Raw genomic sequence first — 27,168 nt, 5'->3', positions numbered from 1 at the left:
GGTGTATCCAGCTGGAGGTACTTGATGAGTGTTTTATTAAGGTATCTTTAAGGTAGTTAATGGTGAGAAATGGATTAGACAGATGCTCATGAAGGTGAGTGAGAATTAGCTAGTGATCTAAAAATAGCAGCAGATTTTTAATAGTAGGGACAGGCCATAAATTTTCATCAGTACTAGTTGCCTCCTACTGTAATTTCATAACTCTGATTTAAAATGTATAGCATTCATTGCACAACTCTGTACATAGCAAGTATTTTTAAAATTTAAAAATTGTTGAATATTAAAGGGGGCGCTAATTGTGCTGTAATGACCAGCAGAGAATGGCAGACTTTAGTACTGAGGGTCTGGTGGCTGTAGGGCAGGATGAGCCCTCTCCTGACAGAAGGTTTCTGGCTGATCAGGTGTACAGGTACAGTTAATTTATGTCTGATGGACAGGACTACAGCTTCTGGTTAGTTCAGTAACTTCAGTAGTGAAGTAAGCTGACTTCATCAGGAATGAAATTAATTAGAAAGGGGGTTTGATGATGTGAGTCAACACAGGCCATGAATTAAATTAGTTACTTTTTTTTGTTAGTCTGCTTTCTCTGAAGAAAAGCATTATATTTGCAGGTAGGTCTTTTTCTTGCATGTGCCCTAGTAATTGCCACACTCAGGGCAGCCATGCAAAACTTTTTCCTTCATGAAAAGTTAGAGTAGATTAAGGACCCAGCTGCTCTTCACATTGACATTCACTGTCAGCCATAGATGGTTTCCTATTTTTATATCTTAAATGGAGGAAGGAAAATGACTGTTTGTAGTAAATGTAGCACACGAGGTTATAGAATGTTTGTGCAAGTGGCATAAAAATATAATGTTAAATCAACACATTCTCCTCTCATTAACATAGTTAATGCTAGAAAAAACAGGTGTATTTTTTTTAATAAGTCATATGCCAGTTCATCTGATGATGTATTTCCTTAATAGAAATACATTTTCCTCAGCAACAAGTCTACAATAATGTTTTTGCTTGTACAGAAATCCATCTCTTTTATACCCCTCAACCTTCCCCCCATGACAATATATCTGTAATGTCATCAGAAGAGGATTGCATGCATATGAGGACACTGTGACATGGAGTGATATATTTATTTATATGTACATGTACACACGCACATGTTTTGTGTATGTTTATATAATCTTCTATTTGTAGCTAAACCAATTCTTACTGTTGTGTTGTTTGTATTGCTGTAGATACAAGTATGTAGATGTTTAATACTGAAGCATGTGTACACTCAGACTGCTCCAAGGCACACGCAAAATTTGTTGAACTAGAGTCTGTATGGCTTTGCGTGTTACACCATTAATCATGGAGTTGATCCTACAAACCATGTGTTCTAGAGTGTTTTAATGCTTTGGAGAATCAAATTGATGCAAAAATTGTGGCTCTGATCATCTATGTGATCTATAGGTTATATAGACTGAGTATACACAGTGTGTAGTATGTGTACATGTCATGTCGACACGTATTTGATGAGATTCACATGAATGAATGCCTGTATCTGACCAATGCAGATTTTTTTATATGTGTGGGACACAGCTGGGGAGAGGAAGTTATGCACACTTTTGCTATAGCCATGACAGAAATTTTCAGGGATTGGGTAATTTGCTATTGGAACAACTTATTTTGGGATGTGGCATAATTTTTCATCATCTTAAGTATTTAAATGAAAAATATTTATCTTCCTTAAAGCATTTCTACATCTAATCTCTATTGTCTTAATGAAGCTTCTATGTCTTTGCAAACTTATTCTGCATTTGGGTAGCTCTGTTGTTCTAATTGTCCCTTCCTGTTGGCCATTCTGGTTTTAGCTTTCTGAAACTCTGTTCATGTTACATTAGAGTGATTCAAGTTGAGTCCCTGGTAGCAGAATCTGTAGAGATTTTGTAAAACTTACAGAGGTTAAAATTTGTGCTGGTACTAACACATCACTGTAACAAGACAGACAGGACATCTTACCTTCACCATCAGCAAATTGGCATCTACATGATGCTTATAGAACTTGTCAAGCTTCACATGAAGAGTTTAATTTTTTCAAGATTGAATTAGTTTTCTCATTTGTAGATGTCATTGCAAAGCTAAAGTACTTTGCTATTTACAAGGCAATACTGGGTCCAAATCTTTCAAGCACAATTTAGTAATTCTGTATGGAACCTAAAACAGTACAGGATGCCAGTTTGCCAGTCACCCGACAGGCCACACACACTCTGCACTGACAGCTGTTGTTTTTCCTTGTTGACCAGAGACTGCATTTCCTTCCTGGCTGTGAAAAAAATGTTTTCTCTCCTATCAGATAGACAGAGCCCTTTATAGTTTCCTGGGCACCGAGGAGAACCTCTTTCTCCTTCTCCCCTCCACTAAGTTGAAGTGTTTTCTTTCTTCTTCTAGGACAGCTGTGACAAAACCAGAGCTTAGTATTTGCTCGTCTTTTTTCCTGTCCTTCTAAACACTAGGCAGGATCTCCTGGCTGCTGTCTGCAAGGCTGCCCTTCAGAATCAGTTGTCATTTTGTGAGTGTAGAAAATATTTTAAAAGGGATCTTAATTATAAAGGTAGAACTAAATATAAGAAGAAAGGACCAATAACGCAGAAATCGTTTCTCCTTTGTATTTTTATTGCTTAAAATTTGAGTTGATCTACATTATCCCAGAGAAGCCTGCCTCTCAGTCTATTTTATCTGGAATCTCTACTCAAGTTTTCTGCAGGTAACTTCTTCAGATCCATGTAGGGTGAAAAGCCAAGCATGAATCAGGATATGTCTGGAAAGTAGCATTTTACATGCTTATTACCCTGTAAGGACTGATAAACACAAGATTTAAAGATCCAGTTTGTTTTTTTTTCTATTTAACTGATCTCTTCTAATTATGCAGCAAACAATGTTGTGTCAAACAGAAAACATAGCATTCATTATGTGTTCCAGACACACCCTTTATGAAAATATTACATATAAATGAATCACATGCTTCATTTGTCAGTGTCAGGAAAGAAGGTTTCCTCTGAAGCCTCAGTAGCTGCCTATAGTTAGATGGTGTAAATGACATCAGTCAGTCAATGCTTTATATGGCACAGGAACTCCATTCTGATATTTGTCTTGCTCAAATGCTTGGACTAATACTGCTACCATCCCTATAGGGTGGGAAGGATTGTTTTTCAACTCAGGCGGTGCTTTGAAACTCCTTCCCTTCACAACATGAAAAAGTGGTTTGTTTTCTGAGTTCAGGATGTCTGATGTCATCTGATTTAGAAAAGTGCTGCCATTGAATCTTCATCTGTTTTCTGTCCTTGGTACAAATTATAGTTTTGTGGGAGCTGAAATGTGTGTTTTTGAGCAATAACAGCTGCTAAAAGAGTAAACTAACTGAATAATCCTTCTAGCCCTAATTTCCATCGTGATTATAAAACTCTATGAATCAGAGTACATGAAACAGAGTATATGAAACTCTATGAAACAGAAGTATATGATCAATTTATATTGCTGTAAATGATTACAAAGGATAATAAAATTTCGGTACTTGTAAAGCAGTCATGACTACAAAGTAGCCTAAGTATTTGTATTCTATATTTTATAAAGTCATATTAGCATTTTTCCTTCAAAGCTGTTTTTTATTCAAAGTGTGCACCATAATCAGATTTATAGCATGATATCCTTTCTTTAATTTAGTACAGAAAATGTGAGAGCACATTCACAAAAAATGCAATGAACGGATTTTTTTCCATCAGATGGTCATTTTATCTTTTAACTAGCATTAACTGTATATTTGGTCTACATAAAATATTGACAGAATTCTCTTTCTGCTTTCTTGCCATGATTATTTAGGAAAAGAAGCCCTTCAATATCAAGAGAACAGAGCAGAAGATACGACCAAAGGGACGAGAGAGACGAATATTCACAGTATGCTACATCAGACAGTGCGATGCCCAGGTCGCCATCAGATTATTCAGATAGGCGGTCACAGCGTGGGCCCCAGTTATACGAAGAACCTGAACTGGGTGATTATAGAGATTCCAACAGAAGGAGCCGCAGGCGTTCCAAGGAGTATCCGGTAGAAGAAGAAGATGCACAAAGCAGGGAAGAGTATGAAAGGCAAAGGAGGGAAGAGGAATACCAGGCACGATATCGGAGTGATCCTAATTTGGCTCGTTATCCAGTCAAGCCGCAGCCTTATGAGGAGCAAATGCGTATCCACGCTGAAGTGTCCCGCGCACGTCATGAACGCAGACATAGCGATGTCTCACTGGCAAATACTGAGTTGGAAGATTCTCGGATGTCCATGCTCAGGATGGAACGGCCATCAAGACAAAGATCAGTGTCTGAGCGCAGGGCCGCCATGGAAAATCAACGTTCATACTCTATGGAAAGAACTCGAGAGGCTCAGGGACCAAGTCCCAATCGTCAGAGGACCACAAATCATAGCCCTCCTACACCTAGGAGGAGTCCAATTCCTCTGGAAAGACCAGACATGAGGCGCTCTGATTCTTTAAGGAAACAGCACCATTTGGATCCCAGTTCTGCTGTACGGAAAACAAAACGTGAAAAGATGGAGACCATGTTACGGAATGATTCACTCAGCTCGGACCAGTCTGAATCTGTTAGACCTCCACCACCAAAGCCCCATAAAACAAAAAAAGGAGGTAAAATGCGCCAGGTTTCATTAAGTAGCTCAGAAGAAGAACTGGCATCCACTCCAGAATATACAAGTTGCGATGATGTAGAGATTGAAAGTGAAAGTGTTAGTGAAAAAGGTAAGATTTCTAATTTTTTGATTGTTTCGCTATATAAATTTGATTTGGTTTCTATTATTTTGGAAATTTATTTTAGCTATTTAATTTGATTGAAACCACACATCTACAGCCCTTCACAGATGACTCAGCTTTGTTGTGATGGGAATTGAGATATTTTTTTCTGATTTTGTGTTTCATTTACTTAAATTTGGCGATTTATGTGGAAAAGAACATCACAGCTCCTATAAGTACTTGAATAAGTTAAAGGAAAAAACATGCCTACTGAAAAGCCTATCAGTGAAATCTGCAAAATATCTAAAGCTGGGCTGTCATATAAGGCCACGGTTTCATGTCCTTTAATACCAGATTTGAGTGCTCCTGGAACACAATGAGTGCATATTTGATCTGGATCAAGTGTGGGCGCATGACCGCGTTTTTGTTGAATTAACTGGAGCACATGATACAGCCCTTATGCCAGTTTCATGCTGTCTGCTGCACGTTAAAGAATGTCTGATCTGCAAAATAACCTGTGTGTATAAAGTTAACCCACTGAAGTTTTGAGACAAATTTAAAATGACTGATGAGGTTTACACCAATGGAGGTTTCTTTTTCTTGTGGTGCTATGATGATTTTTTGGTTTTAGTGCTTTTTAGAAATAGTTTTGGACTTACTCCAAGTCAGAAAGAAAACTAAGATTGATTGAAATTACTTCTCAACCTATAAAAGGATAATTTCTAATTAAATATGAAAGTGTTGGAGACCATGAATTTAAACTCAATCAAATGAATATTATTAGTTCGCTTACCTTCATGTATGTTGTTTTAAGCTTTTTTCAGGGTTATTATTCTTATACCAGTGAACCTTTATTACTTCCCCTGAGTGGTTATCTGCTGTTGTGGATTGCTGTTGTGGATTATTATTATTAATAATAATAATAATAATGCTATCAAATTGGTTCTGAAGCAAGTAATTAACTTGAGTAGGTGAAATAACTCTGAATTTTCATATATCAATATCCACAACCATGGTCTGATAAGTAAGGAGCAAGATAGTGTAGAATGGAAGGAAATTTCACCAGGTCAAAGTAGACAGTTGCATGTACTTATGTGAAACAACTGTTCTGAAACCTTGACCCCCTTAGTCTTCCTGATGAGTAGAAAAAACTTGTACCAACTTTATGGTGTTCATGATTTTGTTCTTAGAAGCAACCTTGAGGAAAATAGGAACAATCGATACAGGGAAAGTAGGAACAAAATGTTTATTTAAGGCAACTGAATGTAGGGAATGTAGTATGCAAGATAGTATAGACAATATATTTTTGTACACATAACACACAAAGCATATACATTTAGGATTATAAAAGCACAGAATCATATAGGTTGGAAAAGATCTACAAGATTGATTATCACTAATTTAGCACTTCCATGGCTTCTAACACATCAATAACCCTTGTGTCTGCTGCTGTATGGCTCTCTATCCCCTACCGCCATGGAGACAGCAGAATGAAGGACCCCAGTAGTACAATGTTTCTCAGACACTGGAAGAGTGCTGCCTAGTTTATCTGTAATATGTCTGGTTTCATGCCTTTCCCCTTCAGACCTAGTTTGAAGGTTGCTCCATAAACCCTGCTAATGCCTGAGAAAAATCTTTTCCCCTTCTGAGACAGGTGACCCCATTTGTCATCAGCAGGCCTAGTGTCATGTAAACTGTAAACATGATCAAAAACCCACAAAGTTCTGCTGGATATATATATATATATATATACTTGACTCAGAGTCAAGTACTGATCTGCTGGATCTTCCTCTCTTCCCTCCTCATTTCCTGCAACTGGGAGAATAGAGAAGTCCACTTGTACTCCTGATTCCTTAACCTGTCACCCTAAAACCCTGATGTCTCTCTTTGATTGCCCTTGGACTTCTTATTGCCACTTTGCTGCCCTCCTGAAAAATCCATAACGGCTGAGGGCCTTTCCAGGATAGGAATCTTTCCCTTCACAGCTGGGTCTCAGGGATGCACCAGACTCTGACAAGAAGTGGGTCTGGTCTACATATTGGGCCTTCTCCTTTCAGATGGGAGTTTAAAACATGCTCTACAATTCTAGATTCTCTGTCATAATAATGATCTTACAAAACTTAACAGCTTTCACTTAAATAATTCTGCATTTTTAGTGTCAAAGAAAACATTCTTATTGATAACAATAGTTCATAATAATGACAATGTCATGTCTGCCCTGATTTCTGAGGGAGTGAATGAAGCTAGATATTTGTTATAAAAATTAATTTTAAAAGCTTGCAAAGATTTTGCAGGAGAAAAAAAAATGCTCCATACTATGCTTTGTTAATCTTGATTGAATTAGTGTAAGCACTTTGTCATGACATACAGGGTGTAACTGTGTCAAAGTGGCATAGTGGTGGCCTGCAGCTGGAACTGATGTGGAGAATAACCTTGGTTTTTCATAAAAGAGAAGAGCAACTGCTTGAACTGGAGAAGCATGTGACTGCTTTGAATGTATCTGCTCCCAGCCTGTGCTGGGGGTCCTGGGCTGGGGGAAGTGACCATGCATGGCACAAGAAGTCATTCCAGCAGTAACACCTGCAACTGGAACCAGAGCCAGCTGTGCCAGCCTCAGCAGCCCTGGTCACATACACAAATAATTCCTCAGGCCCTCCTACTTCTCCCCTGCTCTTTAACCACTGGAGTGGCATTTTTTGCAAAGAGGGACTGGGACTCCTGAGCAAGGAATGTGGACCTGGCAGCATTGACATGAAGGGCTGGGATGGTGTTTGGTGGGGTGAGATTAGCTAAAACCATGGTCAGGAGCTGACACTGACAGGTGAGTTCATTCTTTAGAAGCTCGGGAAACAACACATGAGAACATGAGAGCATGAGAACAGTGTTAAATGGACATAGCTGAGATTACAAATGTATTTACCTGAAAATTAGGTTGGGCCAGAATTCGACATATTTTTCAGAGGGAATTTTGTGCAAGTCTTCACAGACATTGAAAGTCTCTTTAGTGACATAAACGAGCACCAGTTTAACAGATGGCCTCTGCCTTTTTCTGTGAATAGGATGAACAATTCTTTCTTATTGTGTTATTCAAAATTCTCTGAAAGTCACAATATTTTTTCCACATTATGTAACAGACACTTCTTCACTCTTGCTGTGAATACCAGGCTTCTGTAACTGCCAAGATGTCTCAATTTACAACACTTAATGCAAGCCTTGAGATCAGTGTAGCAGACAGTCCAAAGCTATATCTCCATGACAGGACCTCCTGCCTGTCTTAGGACATACACTTTGGGGAGGAAAAAAAAGAAGTTGCCTATAATTAGGTATATTGATATTTTCCCTAAGTATGACAGATCAAAATTACTTAAAATGTTAGAGAAAAACAATTCTTGAAATGCCAATGTTTTTATGAAATTGTAAATTTTAAATGGCTGTAAAATCACTCCTCCATCACTTAATGTTCTATACTATAAATGTTCAAATCACTAATTCTTTCTCAAAACCATCTCAGTTTACATGGTGCAGTTTGAAGGTTCTGAGAAATGTGGCTTATAAAAAGAGAACAGTTTTTTGTGATGGTATTGTAGCAGAGTCAACTATGTCACCTTCAGAGGTCCATATAAAGCTGTATTTTGTCGTGTGCAAGTTAGGCCAACCTTTCTACATTGATTGTCCAATGTAAGTGTTTTCTATTGTGAGGGACAGTTAGAGCACTTTTTTACCTTCATGTTCAGTTAGATGTTTCTCAGTGCAATTCTAAGGAGTAGGCCTTAAGGGGAGGTTTGAAAGGGCTCCTATAATTTGTTAGCCAGCATGAAGCAGATGTGAAGCAGAGTTCTACTGGCTAATTCTGTGTGTCCACAGGTTTTACAGATAAATTTACAAAATCAAACAGTACCACTGTTCATGTGTTTCTTATGGCAATATTGTCACACCTGCAGTCTGCCAAAGGACCAATCTGAAGAGACTAAGGAAACCTTGTGATCCCTGAGGTTGTTTTACCCCCACTCAGATCACAGGCATGAGAGAGGGGACCTGCACAGAAGCTGGGGTTCTGTCTGCACCGTCCCCAAACACTTGAGGGTCTTAAAAGCCCTACAAGAATTTACAAATCTCAAATTCTATGGATTCAGCAAGAGACAATCTCTACATGGAAGAAGATAATTCATTCAAGGAAATCTAGGTGTGTGATAGTTTTAAATATTGCCCTAATTTGTTCTAAATATAAAGTAGGACATAGTAGATTCTCCAGTGACGGTAAACAGTTCAGGCATACACGCACACCATGCTCCCCTCACTTTTCAGAGCACCCTGTGAGAGGTATGTGTTGCACAAATGGTGGCTGACATCTAATGTGGGTGGAATCTGTGGTGGGAAAGCCAAATGTGTTTGTGTTTTGTCAGTTCTTAAATTTAGTGTTTGCTTTCACTCTTATTTTACTAAAACATGATAGCTAGTTAGTTTTTATTATCAAAGATACTCATATGCATAGAAAGATAGAAACCTTTAGGTTGGAAGAGATCTTTGGGATAAAGTCCTACTGTTAATTTAAGAGTGACAATTTCACCACTAAACCAGGGTCATATTCATGCCTTTTAATTACCTCCAGGAGTGGTGAATCAATTAGTCCCCTGGGCAGCCTGTTCCTGTTCTAGTTTTTTCTAGTTTCCTGTTCCTATCTAGTGTTTGATAACCCTTTCAGTGAAGAATTTTTTTCCTTATATCCAGTCTAAATTTCCCCTGCCACACCATGAGGCCATTTCCTCTCCTTTCTGTTGCTTGTTACTTTGGAGAAGAGTCCCACACCCACGTGGCTGCAACTCCTCTCAGGTAGTTGTAGAGGGCCATAAGGTCTCCCCTGAGCCTCCTTTTCTCCAGGCTTAACATCCCCAGCTCTCTCCTCATAGGACTTGTGCTCCAGACTCTTCACCAGCTTTGTTACCCTTCTCTGGACTTGCTCCAGCACTTCCATGTCTGTCTTGTAGTGAGGGGCCCAAAGTCAAAGCCAGTATTTAAGGTGCAGCCTCACCAGTGCTGAGTACCAGAGGATGATCATTGCCCTGGTCCTGCTGGCCACAATATTGCTGATACCAGCCAGGATGTGACTGGCCTTCTTAGTGACCCAGGCATGCTGCCAGCTCATATTCAGCCAGCTGTTCACCAACCCACTAACAAAACATGTGAATAGACTCAAGCAATCTTAAAACATTAAACATCCCCGTGTTGTTGATTGGAAGCTGCAGACCGCAGGCTGTGTGAGCAGAAATGTGTGCTTGCAGGAGCAGGTGACAATACACTGTTCTTTGTCACTAAGCACACTGAAAACATAAATATATAACCTTGCACTGGCTGTGTTGTGGTCATTTGCAAACTTGTGAAGAACTGCCCTTTTTCGTGATAGAAGTTAAAATATCTTCATGTCTGGAACAGCTTCCAGGACCTACTTGTTTATTGCAGATTTGAAACCAATCTGATAGACATCCAGTTTAGTGTTTGATGGAGAATTAGGTCTATTTGAAAACAATATGCTTGTCACAAGTTAGAAAAATTATGGTAGCTCATAGTGTGAGAAGCAGAAAGCACATTTCCTAAGTGCTACTGCAAGAACAGTGCATGTTTTACATGAGCAGAGATGCCAAGGAAGTGGGATTCCTCAGAGAGCTCTCACTTTTAAATTCAGGGAGATAAGGGACCTGATTTCAATCCTGCTTGTGCCAGCTTCATACATCTTCAACAACTTTGGCTTCAAAGTTACACTGAGCTAAATTAGATCAGAACGAGGTCATTGTTTCTAAAATTTGTTTCATTCAGGTTAGAGAGTTCCTGAAAGTCTAACTTCTCTGGAACAAATTATACTAGAAGGCAAAATTTCAGGACTGAGCTGCAGCAGTTGAATGAAAAGACTTGAATTTTCACACAGTTTCAGTATAGAAATATCTCAAAGTACAAATTTTAAATCATCAAAAGAAGAATGATTCCTTATTTAAAATGTTGAAATATTTGGCATGTTTTATTAAAACAGATTTCAGAGAGTGAAAAATTTTCCTTTTATTATTTCACTTAATATTGCAGTTTAGGAGATTGTGTTTTGTTTTTGTAATTAAATAATTTTTCTTTTTATAGACACCTCTACCTCTTATATTAGATAAATGTAACTTAAATATATAGTTTGGCTGGAAATTCAGAACTCTATAATTCCAATTTTTAAGCTTACTCCTATGAACTGCCTCTTTTTTTTTGTGCAAATATAAGACATATTGAGAGATAAGAAATATTACACTTTTCTCTATTTTTAAGCAAAAAGAAGTCACTGCTTTGAAAGTAATTCTTACAACATTGACTAAGAAGTACCTAACTACTTTAAAATGTTAGTATTGCCTGGGATAGTTTTTATAGAAAAATATTTTTTCACAGATGTATAGATGAGAATAGAACTATAATGCTAAAAGTTACAGAAATTTCTAATTGTAGAGAATATTACAAAAAAGTTTTGCTAAACCTTGTCCTACTTACACACTTCCAAGTTCCTTAGAAGATATGATAAAGATGTGATCTTTTGCAGCATTTAGAGGACTCTACTGCAACATATTTTAAATTTGCAGTAATTTAAAATATTGGCAAAAGACAAAACATCTCTCATTTAAAAAGCCTGCCTTTTCCCTATTCTTGGCTGCGTATTCACATCTTTATTATCACTCTTGCTGGCAGAAGCGTTCAGGCAGGTACACTCTGCATCAAGCCAGGAAACTTTTGTGGGGTAGCTCTTAACTAGGCAAAAAGTTGGCAAATATTAACATTAGAAGCTTCCTTATAAAATGATGGTTGTCCTCTAAGATATTAAAATACATGCTGAAAAGATGTGTGTAACTTCTGCATTCTCAGAATTTGAGGAGAGACAGGGATTTCCTGAAGTCAGGAAGAAGAAATATTTTCATATTGTAATCAAAGCATACAGAATATTTTACCATAGGTAAATGAACATGAATAATTTCCTAGCACCTAAATTCAAACAAAAATATCTAATATTAAATTTTATTGTTTAAAACCTTGCCTAAATTGCAATCTGAACCTTCTGTATTCAAATGTACAGGAATAATTAAAACTGTAATTCTTTCATCATGTTTCCTTTTACTCTGTGACTTGGCTGGAACTGTGGCTGCAGGGGAAATGTTGCAAAAGATTAATAATCTTCTGAGATGATGCAACACAAGAACTATGAGTTAGTACTAAAGTATTTTAGTGTATTTGTTGTAGTTATCTATGGTTTAATGTGAGATTAAGTTTATTATTAACAAAACAACATGGTTTTTAATATTTTTAACTTATGGATCATTGGAACCCAGCTTTAGTTTACCTTTTTAACACTAACTGCAATATGTAATTTCCCCAGGAATTTGTGAAAATTTTCTATTCTGAAGCTAAAGATTGTTATTTTTCAGTTGAAACTGTAGGCCACCAAATTAGATGAGTGACCAATATTATAAGTATCTTCAAAACATTTTTTCTTTCTCTGCACCCTTTTTTTATCTTTTCCAAATTTAAATAGAAAACAAAAGAAACTTGAATTATCATTCCAAGATAATTTTTCACTATCCTTTACCATCTTGGCAGGAGGAATATCTGTTGAATAAAATCAGTAAATATCCATTAGCTTCTTAACAGTGATGAAAGAAATTTTTGTACAAACATGGCTGGAAAGGGTGTCATCCTATGAAATGCAAGGCTTCCAATGTAGGTAATTCTTATCTTATTCAATCTGCTCCACTTATTTCAAACTACAGTTACAGTTTAACTAAGTTTGAGATTTTTATTTGATAACCAAATCTTGCATCAGGGCTAAGTGCTAATAATTAATACAGATTTGGCACAGATAAGACAAAATGAAGAACAGCTGGATTCTGTGTAAAACATTTCAGTCCTTTACAATACCATGCTAGAACAAAAAAACATCATGGAGTTTTTCTTTTGAAGTTTTCTGAATATTTATGTAAATACTGTGATTTTTTAGTCTTTTTTACAGAGGAGTCCCAGCAAACAGAATTAATGACAACACAAAAAGAAAAAAAACCACATGTACTTTCTCCAGAATACATGAAGTGTTTGTTATTCAAATTATAATTTTCTTCATACTTTGATGAAATCATTGTTCTTCTAATAAAACTAAACAAATTTATCTGTCACAGATTAGACTCAGTGTCATTTTAGATTACATTAGTAGTTTCCTATGATATATTTAAATTGATTTTGCAGTTAATTGTGTTACTTCTTCAGTTAACTATCAGAAACTAAATGGGTCACTGTCAAATAAATTTAATTAATGAAAAAATTATTATTTAGTTGGTAGTATTTTCTCAATTGTATGGTTTGGGTAGGTTTTTTTTTTTTCATTTTCTGTAAAAACATGTCTTTCTTGTTCTGTTTTTATTTTTATGTGTATTTCACTAGGGATAGGATAATCAATATGGAAGAAATAGAGAAACCAAAGTGAAGGGGAAATAAGCAGAATGGAACGTACATATGTCATTCATGTGAGAACTTATCCGAAGATGTTCTGTCCTTTAGCCCTGTTGTCCCAAGCTCCCAAAATGTGTCATTCAAGACCTGGAGTTATTCACAGAAACTGCTTGAGATTAAACTGAGTATTGTTGAGGGTGAGACCTGGAAGCATATGCTTGTCAGAGGAGAGCATGTTCTTTCCATCTTCTCACAGTTCTCACTCCATCCAAGTCTCATCCATTGCAATTCACAATCTGGGCACCAGGAAGAAATATTTGTTATGAAGAGTCTGGGCAAAGTGGCACTAATTTCTGTGTCCTTCTCTCTCTGGCTGTAATTTCAGCTGTAGCAGTTCAGGAGCTGCTGTATAACAGTGAAGCTGGTCCTGGGAGGAAGGCACTGGCACAAGTGTGAGGGGTGAGCAGACACTTTGGGCGGTCACAAGGACAGTCCTACAGAAACCCTTCTCAGCCAGAGCCTCAGCAGGTGCTGAATGATGAGTGCCTCAAAAATCAGGCAATCTACCTAGGAATCTGATTATTGATTTAGGAATGCAATTTCACCCTATTTCTAGCTAAATTGAAAATTCTAGCTAACTTTTTCCAATAATAATATTCTCTTGAAAGTATATTTAAAATCCTATAAATCTGTCTTAAAGTTTTTGATGTCTGTCAGTAATATCAAAAAATTATTAATGCATTTCTCCTGTGATGGTCCACTGATTTTAGGGGGATGATAGAAAAAAAAAAAAGCAATGTAATGATAATGATATTTATGATAATTAAGAAAATATTAGATAAAAGTTTGAAGAGAATTGGGTCATTACAGTCTATGAAATTAGTGCTCAGTGGTTTTGTTATAAAGTTGTGTTGAGAAATTTATTTTGCCTTGGAATACAAAGTATCTACATCTCTCTTAAGAGTGAAGTTTTATGCTAACATATAATGATACTTTTACCTTTTCTAGTGAAGTAGTCTTTTTTTTCATGGTAAGGGTAAAGACTATTGCACAAAGAAAACAAGAATGTTTAGCCCCCATTGCTTTTTCTTGGCCGTAAATCATAACTTTTATTGCCATAAAGTCCATGGCTTTGAAATGTGAAAGGATTAAAAAAAAATTAATTTCTAATTTACTTGAGAAAATATTTCACACAAAATATATTATACTTTCCCACTAAAATAGTGGCATCCTATAATATTCAGCTGTATTGAGGACAAAGCAGGTCTGCAGACTTTTGGTCCTAAGTAGTCCTGAACCAGGTTGAGCATTGTCACATGTTTACAGAACCATTACATAATAAAAGAGAAAGGGGAAAATGGAGAAATATCTCTCAGAAATGTCACTGAGTTACCCCAACAAGATTGCCATTACTTACACTGCAGCCTGGTCCTTCTTCATATAACCCATCAAAGTCTTTACATTACTCAGTAGTTCTTCTTCCCTTTACTGAATTTTCAATTTTTCTCTTCTATAGATTTTTTTACCCTTCTCTCTTTTTTGAAGCCATGTAGTTTAGGCAATGATTTGCTTGATCATGCTGCAGCACTTAACAGGCTTTCAGACTTGAAGATACTTTTAAAAGAGTTTATTTCAGTTAATCAACTTGCTAAATTGTCAAAAGTGCTGTGGGAGTCAGGTCCATCTGATTTCTCCATTTCACCTCACTGATTAAGTAAGTTGTTTCCAAGGAACGTTTGCACAGCATTTATGAGCATAGAGAAGTAGATTGTGAAAGAAGTGTGTGGTATTAGAGCTTCTGGTTTATGTCTCATCTGTTTCAATAGAAAAGTGAACCAAATAGCCTGTATTCATGCAACATTATATTCTCTGTTAAGATATTCTTTTGGAATGTATAAAGGCAGATGAACTGAATGAATATGTGCATAAAAAACACCTGTGTCACACACTGAGGTTTAGATCAGATTGAAAGCACCAATTCTTATGAAAATGTACTAGAGAAATATTCTGTAAGAAATAGTTCCTGTGTTTATACTTTCTGCCTTTCTGAACATTTAGATTATGAATATCTTTTAGGTTCCTAGTTATATAATCTGTTTACTTGGAAAATATAAATATATGGGCATTAGTTATATAATCTAAATAGAATAAAATAAAAGTTTTCATCACAAACCTCCATAACTATTTCCTGTTTTGCCTATTTATAGGCCATTTTCTGTATACATCTATAACATGGAGAGGCTGAGCTTGTGATGCACTATGAAATATGTTTAGATCCTACATTTCTTACTACTCCTAGGAAGTGAATGTATGCAGTATTACATTGGATTTTATAATTTCTAATAATTTTACCATTTCTGCAAATTATTGTTTGGTTTTAATTTTTTTTCTAAGTTTAGTTCTGAAAATCTGTTCATACTGAAAGTTTCTAAAAGATTAGTTCCTTTAAAAAGTCTTCATGTTCTGTTTTAATCACACAATTTTAAAACTCTTTAAAAAAGAGTATTACAAAGCCACTATTTTTTTAAAGCTAGGCTATTGATTTATTGAAAAAATTGAATTTGTTCTTGAAAGCTTCTGACTGAGGAAGGTCATCAGAATTAGGCTTGAACTTCAGACTAATATCCTAGCACAATTTAAAGGGCTGCTTTTTTTTTTCTTCAGTGAACAAAGTATATTTGTGAAGGCTGGAAGTTCCTGATTTTCTGACATACGTAATCCATTGCCTCAAGTCAATCACTATGAACCTTTACAAAAGCCACGGCTGGTCAGTAGTTGAAATCTTCATAGATGTAATTCAGCATAACCAGAGGTAGCGGAAGAAGGTTTCTGTTATTTGATTTGTGTGTGTAGTATTGCAAGAAAAAATTAGTATCTCCAAACCCATGAATTTCATTGTAAATGTATTAAGTTTTCATGGGAATTCAGGCCAGTAGAGTGGGTGAACCAATTTAAGGACTCCATAAAAAGCAGAGAAGTCACCAAGCGCTAGTGTCTGACTTCAAGAGACTGAGAACACAAGGTTTTGTCTTGAAGTGTGGCTCAATAAGTTGAAGCTGTGGTGAGCCAGAAGCTCATTGTCATCTGGAATGAAATCATCCTCTCATCCTCATCCTATCTCATGATTGTTGATCTGGACCAAATCCATCATTTTCCTGACTTTTAGTAAGCCATTTTAGGTGACTACACTGATATCAAACTAAGCTGCTACAGCAAATGAACACATTCCTTTCACCTTAATAAGCTGAAGAATTACTATGACATATCACACGTTTACCAGAACTGGCACAAAAAGCGGAGTCACACTGCTGGGAGCAGCATGGAGAAGAGCGAGAGCTGTGCCCAGTGACAAAGAGCTGTTAGATAACTCAGCTGCCTAATGGACCATATTTTCACTAAGCAGTAAATAATAGTATGACTTTCAAGCAACACTGGCAACACCATAGGCAAAATTGCAAATTATAATAGGTGATGTAAGTGACAGCTTGAGAGGTGGCAGAGTAGGTGAGAACCTCCTGGTATTCCTATTTTCCTAAAATTGAAACCACATATCTTATCTAAAGACAGGTCTGCACTGCAGCCCAAAGCATGACTGCGACTCATCTTGGCAGATGCAAACTAGTTTTGAGGGCAGTAGTTAAAAGTGCTGATAGCTGGAGCTGCAGAGTGCTGACTGCTGAGACCCTGGGTAAACATTCACGTGATGAGTGTGTGCTGAGCTGCTATGTCCATGTCCTTGTTACTACAGAGGCTCTTCTGGTGTACAGATACCCTGTGAGATAAGCGGCTTTTCAACCCTGGCCTCTTGAAAGAAGATGACTTCTTTAAGCAGTAAGCTTGTGCAAATAAGAATCCTTTGTGGCACCTGTGTAAGATGAGAACAAGCATCTAGGAAAATGCCAATACTTCGTGTTACTGCTGTAGGTTATGTTCACAAAATACATGGTTGTGGCAAACTTTGTACCATGGAAATGTGTTATCTACTTAATGTTGTTGCCTTTTTTACTAATAGTTTTCTGTAAGAAAGGAAAAATGCAGCAAAAATACACATTAAGGCATCCTGATTCTCATTCAGTATTTTCCGAGCCTGAATTTCTGTTGCTCCCTTCTCTTTTTATCTGTACAAAGTAACTAAAAAGAGGGTGTAAGACATTAATATTCTGATTTGCTAGCATTAATACTAACACCTTCCTTGTGTTCACTCCAGAGCAGATCAGATGATTAGACAACATGCATTTCAGGGGGAGATAAAAGCTTTATTTTTCAAAAGTGGTAAAGTCTCAGTGTGTCTATGAAATTCAATGAGAGCACAGAATGCTTTAGTTAACACCTTTCTTCTTTTTAAATATCTGCAAAGAGACTTGCACACAGTGCCCTGTCTCTTTGAGTCGTTTACATTTGTGTCGTGTGAGTGTGAAATCCCATCACCCTTTGAAGGCGCTGACCTTCAGTGACTCTGCACAGGTACAGATCACCAAGCATTTGACAGAGCTGTGCGAAGCTCAAGTTCCCTTTTTATTGACAACAATAAATTGTGCTGTAGGAAGTACTATGAAAGTACATTGCAATTATGTAATTCTTTTTCTAATTATAGATAACAGTTGCAGGTCACTTGTTTGGAAAAAAGAAATAAAACCAGGTTGTAGCACTGTCTCTGACTTCCTGGTTTGTCTGTGGGTTCTGTATCTGAGACTTGGCTGTTTGTGCTGTAGTTTTCCTTGCCAGATTTGTGCTGTAGGCTGATTTTTTCTTCCTTTTTTAAAAAAATCCCCATAACAATTCAGAAAATGTATTTCAGCCATTTTGAAGAGTGAGTCTGCAGGAAATTGTTTTTTCCATGTTAAAACACTTAAGACACTAATTTGAAGTGGTGCATAACCTTCCTTCTGAGGGTGTGCATTTTATGTCACTGAGAAAACTGGCAAAGTTTATTATAAGCCTCTGAACAAAAATCACAATTCACAGAGGCTTAGGAGATAATTGTTCGTATTTGCTTGCTAATATCTAAGGCTCTGCTGAACTTCTTGAGGTTGCTGTGTATAACTGCAATATATGGGGAATCTTGCCAAAGGAATTAACTTGTTTTGTCTTGCATATTCATAGCCACAAGAGGATTTTCCCTTTAAATTCTCTGAACCAAGGCAGTACAGGATTACAAAAAAAAGACTATATATTTTGTACTCTTGATAAGTCTTCTACATCCTGCTGACCCCAGGACTCCTTATGTTGGTTGGTGAGAATTATGTTGAATATTGTTCAGATAGTACTCTCTGCAATTTAATTAAAATCATTATCATAAGTTATTTTGATTTATAAAAATATTGTTCCTAAAGTAAATTCCTACAGTCAAGACCTCTGGCAGAGATGCACTAAAATACCTTATTGAGTGATTTCTTTGGCAATAATAAGCCATAGACACTGTCTCTCCTGTTCTCTATTACATGGTTCTTGTCAGTTTATTGCAATCAAATAAGCAAGATCAAAAACAAAACTTTAAAAATTGCATTTTGTGAAACGAATTTCAATAACTTTTTAGTTTTTAATATATTTCATCATTCTTTTAGCTGCTCTATATTTTTTCTGAGTATTTGTTGTTCTTTAGATCTTTCTAGCTGAATGTTTTTTCCCCAATTTGTTTTGAAAACTGATGCTGTAAGAGTAGAAGTTATTAAAGATTTATCTTTGTATGATTGCAGCTAGCACAGTTGCCAAATCTTTTCTAATCATATTTGTCAAGAGAGGTTGTAAATAATTTTCAAATGGATTGTCTAATAGCAAGTGACAAAAGGGAATTCAACTCAGTTGTAGAAGACTGATGTATTTGAGTTTCCCCCTGCATTTTAGGCTTTGGATCTGTATTCATTTGTAGATCCCATTTCATGAGGTTTGTTTATTTTATCTGTAACTGAAGTTACATATACAACAGCTCCCAAAAGCTTTACTGTTCTTGGAGGACAGCGTGGGTAGGTTTTCAGTGTGACTCCTGGTGGATACAGCTGCAGTTCAAGTGTTGCACAGCTGTGACTGGACTGTATCACATTAGCTTGTGATGTCCTAGTGTCCAACAGAAATGTTGATACATACCTTTGCCTGTCCAATTTATTCTTTTTTAAGCTGAAACTTGCTGGGGTGCAGAAATATTTTGGTTCTACAAGTATATGCCAAGTAGCTGGCATTTTCATTTCCATGCTACCTCAAAACTTTCTCAGCCCCTCTGGCTCATCAGAAGCCTCACTTAGCCCACTTGGATGGCTTAGGAATGCACAGTAGGTCTTTTTCAAGGCCAGGGATCTGGCCTGCCTATCAGAGGTTTAAATTTGGTATTACATAGCATAATCCACCAAATGCTTTGGCTGTTATGTTCCCTGTAAAAATAAAGCAGATTTTGCTGAACTAGACAGCCCCATCGGATCATGTACTTGCAAACTATTTATGATAAAAACATAAGCATAAAATTGTACCTGCATTTCCAAATTACAGGCTGAGGAATAATCAAGAGTCCTAATCCTTGACTGCTGCTTTTAGGTACTATTGCAATAGAGCCAATATAGTGCTGTCTAGAGTCTAACTTGGTGAACTGACAACATTTTATTGAGCAGGAGAGCTCCACTTTAGGACTTGTGGAGTGTTTCTGCTGTTTTTTTTCTAAACTGTTTTTATAGCTTCAGAGAATTTAGAATGAATAATTACCATTACAACATCTAATGCAGCCTGCTATTTATCACAGTTCATTCAGTGACATGCTGTTAATTTGTTATCGAGATCAATAACTTGTATTACTGAAGAACATCTCGTGCTTGATCAAGGGGCATTTCTTGAAAGGCATCCAGCATTTGTGTGAAGGAGAGATGAGAATCTATGATGTCTCTTAAAAGTTCATTTAAATAGATGATTTCTGTTGCCATTTAAGGTGAGGATTTACATTCAAAACATTAATCTAGCCTCGCATGTATTTTACACCTTCATCTTAAAAGATACAGTCTTAATTTTATGTATTCTAAAGCATCCTGGTAAAGTCAGTGGTATTAATCTTAAAATATAAGTTTCTGCATTTGTCTAAGATTGTGTGCAAACAGAAATAGAGAGCAACACTCATAAGTATATGTAATCTGGGCTCCTAGGATTGCTGCAAATGGTAAAACTTCATCTCATTAAACTTGAATACATCTTCATTAATAATTATGAGGACTGAGCCTCTCTAAAACAGACAAAATAACCTTAGTTCAAATCCTTAACAGATCTCCTAACTGCTCTGCTCCGGAGTTCAGCTAGATGTTGTTTCCATCTTTTAATATGAGAAGTTTTGAACTTAAAAGATGTGAAGAAATAAGCAGGACAGGTTATATGTGTTTGAATTTTAGAATGATATTTATGTTTGAGAATATGCGTTGCTGTGTGCCTCATGAACTGGCTGATTTGTTTTAGGTTTTCAACATAGTCTAGATGTCGTGAGCTAACAACCTGTAAATAGATTAATATTATTTAAAGAGGAATATTAAAATTCGATAAAAGTTTATATAAAAAAATATCCACAGAGAACAGAACAATAGCTTTTTTTTTAAGAAATTTTCTAAAACAATTACATTTAGAGTAAGTTCTTTCCTGTTCTTTAAAATAAGGGTCCAAGAAAATGGTTATTTCTATAATTACCATTCCAGTAATAAGAGAGAATAAGTTATAGGACATAATAATTTAATTATTTATTTTATTAGAAAAAGAGGCATAGTGAATTTAAAATCAGTGAGGGGAGGCAGTTCTAAAATTATGTGAAGAGAAAGAGATTCATAAATCATGCTCAAATTATTCATTAAATATGTTGTGTTTACTTGAAAATTGGAAATTTACTTGGAATTGCTGAATTCATGACTGTTAAAATTCAATACAATATTTTAATACATCAAATCTAGAAGCTGTATTAATTTGATTAATCAGTCAGGTAATATTTAAAAGGGAAAAAATGGGTTTTATGACAACTGAAAGTCAAATATTGAAGAAAGAAAGAAAAAGAGCTCAATTACATAATCTATTTCCCGATTAATGCATTTGTCAAAGAGTGAGAACAGACATGAAGTCTATTTCCTGTGGACTGCAGAACTTGTGTTCTTTCAGATTTTATTTTCTTCCCCTGCAGTTTTTATTGCAGACCAACACATTGTATGGTATGGGGCAGTCCTTTGGTCAAGCTGGGGCCATCTGTCCCAGCTGTGTCCCCTCCCAGCCTCGTTGCTGGTGGGATGGGCTGAGAAGTGGGAAAACAGTCCCTTGCCAGCTCTTATGGGGCAAACACTGAGCTCTGGGTGGCACAGGGGAGGGTTTGTGCTGAATGCACGTTCCTTCCTGACAGTGTGAGCAAGTAACACCTGCCTGAAGGAGCACAGGTTGAAATGCTTGGGGAAGGTACTTCTACCTTGAAGTACTTGCAATGAACTAAAGCAAAAATATTTATGTAAACTGCGCATACCCAATAAACTTGGCATCACATGCTCTACGAGGCCTTTTCATGTAGAAGTGACATATTGAGACTATTAAAATAAATGAAGTATTTCATGTTTGCTGAAAAGAACTGAATTTTCTGTGTCTCTAAGACTGATGTATTGTGTTACTTGGATTGGCTTGAATTTCTAACAAGATGCAAATGAGTAAAATTAGCAATTTAATGTCTCCTCAAAGGTAAGTGCCATCCCCTTGTGTGCTCTGAACTAGAGCAGCATTTGCCATCAGCCGTTTCTACACGTTTGTGTGTGACTGGTAATAAACTCAATAGAGTGGCTGGGGTTACCAGCATGATCACAGTTTGCATAAATACAATTATGCCCTTTGCAACTGAAGGTTTGTTTGTGCATCTCTGGCAGAAGTGGTAGAAGAAGAAAGCATGTCGGACTTTGCAGCTGATTGTGTAGATAGTGTCTTGGATGAATTTCAGGACTAATCTAAGTAGGCAGCAGCCCAGAATAATTAGGGTTGGTGAAATTGCCCAGCTGATTATTTTGCATGCTGAGCTTGCTGTTGCTGCTGTACGAGAGGTTAATGTTTGGTGCAGTGGCTGCTACTGAAGACAGGGAGAGGATGAGCTGAGTGGTTGCCTCAGACTGCAGTGACAGCCATGGCTTGAAGGAAGAAGGAACATCAAACCTGGCTCTGAATCCTTAACCTTCACCTCCATCTCCTCTGCCTCCTTCTCCCAAAATACAGGCCATCACTAGCCCTCAGTGCAGAAAATTTCAGTTGTCTGTACAAAACTGAGAAACTTCTTTGGCTCTGAACATGTCTGTTAAAATTTCTTGTCTCATGCAGAACAGAGCAGATCAAAGGATGAGTAGATGTCTTTCTAATGAATTTTTTCAGATCATAATCTAAACTAGCATATTGGCCATCCTCCCTTTGTCTCTATAGATGATACCTTATAGAAATGGGAAAAATATGTGTAATGGTATCTCTTTACTTTCACTGTTGCAGCAACAGAACAGCTCTTTATGGTTTGTGGGCCCTTAAAAAAAGGTTTTTCTTCCACAAAATATTTTTTTAAGTTATTGCTACTGACAGCTATAATTTCTACAGTCAAAATTAGAAAATTAATTGATAACTGAAATATTAAAGTGAAATAATGAATGACTCTTTTTTTTTCATATTCTATAACATCCTTAGAAGGAAAAAAATCCCACCTCTTAAAGAGACTTTCACATGTGCAAATTATTACTAGTGGGGAAAAGGAGAGGTAATAAAATGAGGATTTTTGGATCATTTGTATTTGCTAACTTTATTTCTTTAGTTTAGGATCATAGAACTCATAAAAAAACAAATAAGGAAACTCCTTTCCCATTAGTGTTTTTTTTTTTTTTTTTTTTTTGTTTGGTGCAATACATACAGGAATATGAAAACATAATATTTGAGAATAAGTAGGCTTTAATCTCCAGTCTTTTGTTTGGGGCTATACTAATTGTTTTGCTTTTCTCCTCCTTTCCTTTTGCTATCAGTCTGGATTATATTGCTAACTACATCTGCATTTCTCATACTAGTTATGATGGTGGTGATAGCATGAAGTCAATTCAGAAACAGGGCAGTTTTGGAGCTGGTTATATAAAAGTCAAGAAAATGACAGAGAAGGAAATTGAATGTGGTGAAGGAGGAAATGTAATAGTGATTGTGAGTGTATTCCTGAAAGCTGTTTCACCCAGCCAGCCACCTCACAGGTTTCTGGTGTGACCCATACAGGTAATCAGCAGGAAGAGCAGTGCCATCAGGGACGGTGAGTAAAGCAGCCTGAAAGCAAAGGTTTGGTCAAGGATGACAAGGTGGGAGCTGCAGATCCCTGATGGCCAGTGGTATCTCCATGGTGCTCTGCAGTAGAGAAATCTAGGCTCTGCAGTCAGTGGGAGTTCTATTCCTTTTTTAGGTGTAGCCAAGTTTATTTGTTGAGAGGCGAATTATCACTGATTATGAAACCATCAAAGTGTGTTTCCTACATTTACCTTTAAAATAAATTTATAATTTAAATGTATATTTGAAGAGTTTGCACAAAGACCTAGACAGTGAGATTATTTTCTGTCGAATTAATCTGGTCAGAATATTTTTGGCTTCCCTGAATTTAGTAGGAAATCTCTCATATGCATCAATTGGAGTGAGGATTGTGTTTTAATTACAAAAAAAATGAATCCAGTTAACTTAAGCACTTTCAAGATAAACTATTTTAACAAATACAAGTGCTCAGCTACTTTCTTGCAAAAACTAATGTTTGCAGACTAGATTCTTCTGCAAGAAGCCAATAGCAGCTGAACATGACAGTTTGTGTAAGTTTTAAGTGGTCATTTGACTCAAATTTCTTAAGAAATCTTCTCAAGTAAAACAACATAAAAATTGAAAGTGGTAGAAAACTTTAATATCAGGCACAGGCATGAATGAAAAAAGATTGTTAAGTAATAAATATTTAAATATCTGACTTTGAAGCAAGTCCACATTCATGTGGAGGACCTGTAAAATACCTGGAACGACTTCTGCTTGGTATATACTACAAAACTTTAAAAAATAAATAAGGAAGAAAGTATTTTTCTTGCTTGTGCACTTTCAGTGACACTATATATATTTTCCTAATTTTTATTTGGAAAAAGTCTTGAAAGTCAAATCTGTGTTTCCTGGGAGCCATAAATTTGAATTAAATATTTGCTGCCTTTAAGAAAAGTCTGAATTATTTTCTTTAAGAAGAAACCAAAAGTATGATTAATTATTAGTATGATAAACCTTTGCTATGATAATGTATTGGCATACCAGATGAAGTCTGCTCTCAAAATGTCTGTGCAGATGTGACTGAGTAAAGCACTTACACACCTGCAGTGAAAATCATCTGCACATAATTATTAATTGCATCTGTGCCAAGACTGCAATGGTTTTGCAAAGCTCTGCCTCATCATTGATTGAAAATTTTAGTCTTCTTTCCAAATATGGGGATATTTTTTGAGGAGGTGTTTGAGTTGCAGCTATACAAATACTTCTATATGAAGGCTGGTGAGTTAGCTTTATGATTTTCTATAAGTTTCTTTTAATGAGCATATTCAGGAAAAAGTATCATATTGAATGTAGTTTCTGCATAAGAGAAGTGTATTGTTGGAAGAGTAAGATTCAAACCAGGGAAATTCTGACTGGTGGTGGATAGCAGATGGACTTTTGAAGTCCAGGGTTAAAATATCTCTCTGATAAGAAGGTTGTAAGGATTACATCTTTTTATAGCATCACACATATGACTAAGCAGTAAAAAGCATGTTATCTACATTCTTTTTTCTAAACTAGGTTGTGCTGTAAAATTTGATTGATGTCATGATACAATACGGGATTGTCATGCAGTTGAAATTTGTGCATATGACATGTTTTGCTTCCATGATGTTCATTCCTCATTAAATAAAAGGCTCACAGTCTGCATAAATTATAGATGAGAAAAAAATGTAAGTAATGTGTTTCTTTTAGCCAGATGCTTCAGCTAGAAAATAATAAAGAGTATTTGGGGACTACAAGTTCTTATGTATTATAAAGCTAAGATATTGTGATTTTGGAATTTAAATTGTAATACTATGCTCAGGTAAAGTGACAATAAAATGTAGAGTTTAATCCAAATTAACCTCAAGGTTTTCTGTCCCAGATGTTATTTTTGCAGCTGTAGATATTTATATCTACAAGGAGTTTAATTTTTCATAATTAGCTTCTTGATTCAACTTATTAGTAAACAACGTACACATGCTTTTGTTTGACATTACTCACATTTGCAGAACGAGTTCATTTGATATGGAATACTCTCCTAAGCCAGTGAGAAGAACAATAGAACACTATTTGTTAAGAATGGAAACGATGAGAGAATACAATCATTATAATGTAGTGCTCATTCACTGAGATGAACTTCAAAGGGCAGACTTGCTCGTTGTGACCTTCTTTCTATGCTATAATTTCTCTGAGTGTTAATGATTTTCCCTATGAATGCAGCTTGTGAAGATTTGCCACACAGGACTCTTGCAGTGTAACAGTTATAAACTGCTGAAAAGAGATGGGGGATATAATGGAAAACTGAGAAACAAAACTCCTTAATGCTTTTGCCAAGTCTGTAGGCAAACCAGAGTTTGTTGAGTGGTTTTGAAGAATGCTTATACTACTAGGTGTATCTAGGATGTGCAAGTCTTTAGTCAGTGAAAGATTATTAATTTTTCCCCCTCTGTTTACTTTTTATGTCCTGTGACATCAATAAACAACCATCTGCCCTACAGAAGCCCCATAGTCCTCTAATTCAAATCCTTGGGATTAACCACCTTTTATCCAAACATATTTCTGTGTTTAGTCTTTAGTCTTTTTCATGTTCTGGCCTTTTTTCGCCCGCTAGTCTTGGTTAAAGCACTGCCCTTAAGAAGAGAGACTTTTAATGTAATAATTGTCTTGGAAGATGTAAGCACCACATTAAAATTTCTTTTAGTTTTTCTTTTATTAATATTTTTACTTCTTAGCAAACAGAGAAACTAAGGCTTTTGTTTGTTTGAGGGGAAGAAGGCAGCTGTTTGTGACTTAATTAAATTTCAAAAAATATAATTTTGACACAGGATAATATCGGATCAAACAAAGTAATCATATTCACATAAAAATTTAATTAGCAAGCAACTTAGAACCTTTATATTATGGATAAAAATTTATGTTGGTATTATTGCTATTTGTTCACAGTGGATTCATTCCCATGGTATTTTGGTGATAAAACACTTGACAAGTCATTTCCTAACAGTGATGGTTTAATTATATGAAAAAATATGGAAAATGAAGTAGTCAGAAAGCATCTGCCAACCTGAGGAGTCAGAGTCATAGAGCAGGATCTGTCTTTGATTTTTCTGGCACCCTAGTAAAGAAAGGGAGATAAAACATTTGGAAAGGAGAGCAGAGAGAAGAAAAAAATAATAGTGGTGAAAGAAAAGGGAGAAAAATGGAACAGTGTGGACCTGGCAAGAGGCATTTGCAACACAGAGATCTGGGACACAGGGCTAATGTAGGTCTATGCAGTAGGATAGGAGGGCAGTAAATCCGGGCTAACACCCTGGATTCACACATAAGAGCACAGAATTGCAGTGCAGCAAACAGAGCAATCATGAAGATAATACCTGCCATTGACATGAGTCAGACTGATAAAATGGCTAAAAGCATTTCTAATGCAAATCCTCCAAGTTCTCTCATGGCCACTCACTGCACAGCCCTTGTAAAAGATAATTAAAATTATCTGTTTCTGGAACTTTGTATTTTTTATTGCAATTTCACCTTCTTGAAACAGCTGTTCTGTTTTCCTGAAGTTCAGTGATGGTTTGGTTAACAAATAGGATGGAATGACATATGCTTTTGAAGAGAAAGTGAATTGTAGTGGGTATGAGGCATATTTTCTACTCTGAACATTTATTCTTTTGCTTGTGTGTATCAGATCAAAATAATCCCA

The 27,168-nt window shown here is 36.3% G+C and overlaps 1 protein-coding gene across 30 annotated transcripts in view; it reads left to right on the top strand.

The window, feature by feature from the left end:
- Window positions 1-27,168, top strand: part of RIMS2 (regulating synaptic membrane exocytosis 2) — a 446,434-nt gene that overhangs the window by 186,545 nt on the left and 232,721 nt on the right. For all 30 annotated transcript variants that reach the window (XM_068183223.1, XM_068183411.1, XM_068183392.1 and 27 more), the window contains one exon: window positions 3,856-4,781. In XM_068183223.1, coding sequence (XP_068039324.1) covers window positions 3,856-4,781 — 926 coding nt within the window. The remainder of the gene's footprint in view (window positions 1-3,855; window positions 4,782-27,168) is intronic.

This window comes from Anomalospiza imberbis, chromosome 1, assembly GCF_031753505.1.
Source record: "Anomalospiza imberbis isolate Cuckoo-Finch-1a 21T00152 chromosome 1, ASM3175350v1, whole genome shotgun sequence".
NCBI classification, from domain to species: domain Eukaryota; kingdom Metazoa; phylum Chordata; class Aves; order Passeriformes; family Viduidae; genus Anomalospiza; species Anomalospiza imberbis.
This window is presented reverse-complemented; position numbering and strand designations above follow the sequence as displayed.